This window comes from Drosophila serrata, unplaced genomic scaffold, assembly GCF_035046125.1.
Source record: "Drosophila serrata isolate PLE 108 unplaced genomic scaffold, ASM3504612v1 contig_240, whole genome shotgun sequence".
NCBI lineage: Eukaryota > Metazoa > Arthropoda > Insecta > Diptera > Drosophilidae > Drosophila > Drosophila serrata.
This window is the reverse complement of record NW_028257138.1, coordinates 11,322,932-11,325,690: the sequence shown is the minus strand read 5'-3', so window position 1 is coordinate 11,325,690 and position 2,759 is coordinate 11,322,932. Positions and strand designations below refer to the sequence as shown.

At 37.5% G+C, this 2,759-nt stretch overlaps 1 protein-coding gene across 1 annotated transcript; it reads left to right on the top strand.

Annotated features, from left to right (window-relative positions):
* The first annotated feature begins 293 nt into the window (after positions 1–293).
* Positions 294–1,798, top strand: LOC110183754 (lipase 3). The gene is made up of 3 exons (XM_020952113.2): positions 294–524; positions 607–1,329; positions 1,389–1,798. The coding sequence occupies exons 1-3, from the start codon at positions 426–428 to the stop codon at positions 1,785–1,787; spliced, it is 1,221 nt and encodes a 406-aa protein (XP_020807772.2). The 5' UTR covers positions 294–425; the 3' UTR covers positions 1,788–1,798.
* Positions 1,799–2,759: the final 961 nt, after the last annotated feature.

The following is a 2,759-nucleotide window of genomic DNA, read 5'->3' as shown; positions in this document are numbered from 1 at the left end:
AGTTGGAATTTATGAGCCATAAAAATAAAGTAAGCAAACTATCTTACTTAAGTAACAGGTTTTTTTTAACATCTTCTGATTTATTTATTAACTCATTTTAGCTGTGTCTAAGCTACCCCTCTGAGTACCTTTTAATTATATTAACTTTATGGCCATTGAAAGGCATAAAACAATTAAACCTATCGTTGAGTACAATATGTACCCCTTGGGCAGGTACGATAATCGCCAAGAATAATCCAAATGGACAACCCAGAAAGTATATAAATCTTGGATTTACGCTGCTTATTTGCGGGTATCAAGGAAACACTAATAAATAGCCTCACTCTACATCTAATCAATAGATTAGATTAAAGCAAAAAAGGTTCTTCAAAAAATATTCTGCAAAATACTCAGTCGTACGACCAAAGTGGACAGCAATAGTTGAAATGCTGAGAGGAATATTAATTATACTGGCCCTTGTGGCTACATCAGGAGCTGACTTTAATCCTTTCATTGATATACCCTTTAAGGCTATTAAGACTTCGGTGAATACAATATAATATATTGATATATGTTCTTTAACTATTACTAGTTCTTGAACTAATTTAAGTTTGATATTCATTGCAGGCTGAGCGGATTGAGGAGCAGGGCTATCCAGCTGAATCGCACTTCGTGGAGACTCCGGATGGCTATGTCCTGAATATGTTCCGCATTCCGCATTCACCGAGTCTGAATAATGCCGCCCAGCAGCGTCCTGTGGTGCTCATCATGCACGGCCTGTTCAGTTGCTCCGATTGCTTCCTGCTCAATGGTCCGGAGGATGGACTGGCTTATAACTATGTGGACGCTGGCTATGATGTCTGGCTGGGTAATGCTCGTGGCAATCTGTACTCGAGGAACAACACCAAGTTGGATTTGAAGCATCCTTATTTCTGGAAATTTAGCTGGCATGAGATCGGTTCCATTGATCTTCCAACGATGATTGACTATATCTTGGAAGAGACTGGAGAGAAGGCTTTGCATTATGTTGGCCACTCGCAGGGTTGCACTTCTTTCGTTGTCATGGGTTCCTATCGTCCCGAGTATAATGCCAAGATTAAGACAGCTCATTTGCTGGCACCACCTGTATTTATGGGTAATACCACCGAGGGTTTGATTGTGGCCACTGCCCCGGTTTTTGGTAAACCTGGAATAGGTTCTGCTCTGCTGGAAAATCAGGTTTTCTTGCCACAAAATCATTTCATTCAAAGACTGTTGGATACCACCTGCAGTAATCAGCCTTTACTGCTGAGTTACTGCAAAACTTTGGCTTTGCTTTGGGGAGGTCCTGAAATAGGGAATTTGAATAAGGTGAGTTATAACTTTTATATATATTATCTTATCTCATTTTTATAATATCTTACTCGTAGACCCTGCTACCTCAAATCGCTGAGACTCATCCCGCTGGCATTTCCTCCAATCAGGCAATTCATTTCATACAATCTTATACCTCGAATGAGTTCCGTTTGTATGATTGGGGAAGTCGCAAGAATTTGGAGTATTATGGAGTGGCAGAACCTCCGGCATATGATCTGGGCAAAATAACCTCTGAACTTTATTTGTACTACGGCCTGGCAGATGGTTCTGCCAACAAACAGGATATCTCACGACTTCCCGAACTTCTTCCCAACTTGGCTTTATTGCATGAAGTGCCTTTGCCCACCTGGGGACACTTGGACTTTATTTTTGCCACTGAAGTCAAGAAGTATATCAACGATTTGGTGATAGATTATAGTATGGCTTATGATGAGGAAGCTAATAAAAATTAATACGGATTTAATAAGCTCTTAAATTCTCCTTAAACACTTAAGTTTATCCCACGTTTTGAGCCAGAATGTTGCGAATGTGGGCAAGCTAATTGCCAGTTAAGAACTGTCTGCTGGTCCGGGTTATCTCAGCCATTTCCCTTAACTTTGTCTGGTCACGCCCCTCTGATGTTTCTCCCATTTCTGTTTTTTTTTTTTCTCATCTTATTTCCCAGACTCCGGTCCAGTTTGTTGACAAAAAAATTATCGCTGGCTGGATGACGTGGTTAGCAACCCCTTCTGGCCCTTGAGCGAAATTACAGTAATTAGCACTGTTTTCCCCTTTACCAAGTTTTGCTTGTTTGGCGGTTTAGTTGGGGGACAGTTTGCAAATATGTTTATAATGATGATTTATGCGGTTCAGTGGGTTGTTTAGGTTGTGACTAGGTGAAATTAATTCATGTGATAAGGGGGGAGAGAGAGTTGCATTGTTTCCCATCAATTGCTTAAGGAAGAGGTGTTTATTTAATTTACTAAAAATGTACAAGAAAAAGTGGAAGGAAATTATTGATAATAAATATTACATTATGGTGTCAAAAACAATATATCTAATCGAGATCTAAATATAATGGTATTAATTTGATCAAATTATATGCATTTTAAATCATTTGAATGTTTTATGGAGGTTTCCTATATATTTCTATTTAAATTAATTAATAAATGAATTAATGAAAGAAAAAAAGTGAATAAAACTCTTTCTCTCTTTTTCTTAATATTTATTTACGAGTCCCTGAAATTTTTTTGAACTTAGGAGTTCTTTAGCTTCTTAAAAACAATTCTTGCTTTGCAGTTCCTTTTTTTTCTGAAACTTATAAATATTTACATTCTATTTACAACAGTGCGTATACGTAATCTAATCTCATAAAATTACGTATACGCACTGATGAACTTTGTAGGTATTCTTTTAGTGTCTGAAATAAAAGTTTATAAATATTT

Bases quoted from the DNA above. Each gene is read 5' to 3' on its own strand.
- LOC110183754 (XM_020952113.2), top strand. From the start codon at position 426: ATGCTGAGAGGAATATTAATTATACTGGCCCTTGTGGCTACATCAGGA. The intron at 525-606 runs GTGAATACAATA...TATTCATTGCAG, and splicing joins TTAAGGCTATTAAGACTTCG to GCTGAGCGGATTGAGGAGCA. The intron at 1,330-1,388 runs GTGAGTTATAAC...TCTTACTCGTAG, and splicing joins AAATAGGGAATTTGAATAAG to ACCCTGCTACCTCAAATCGC.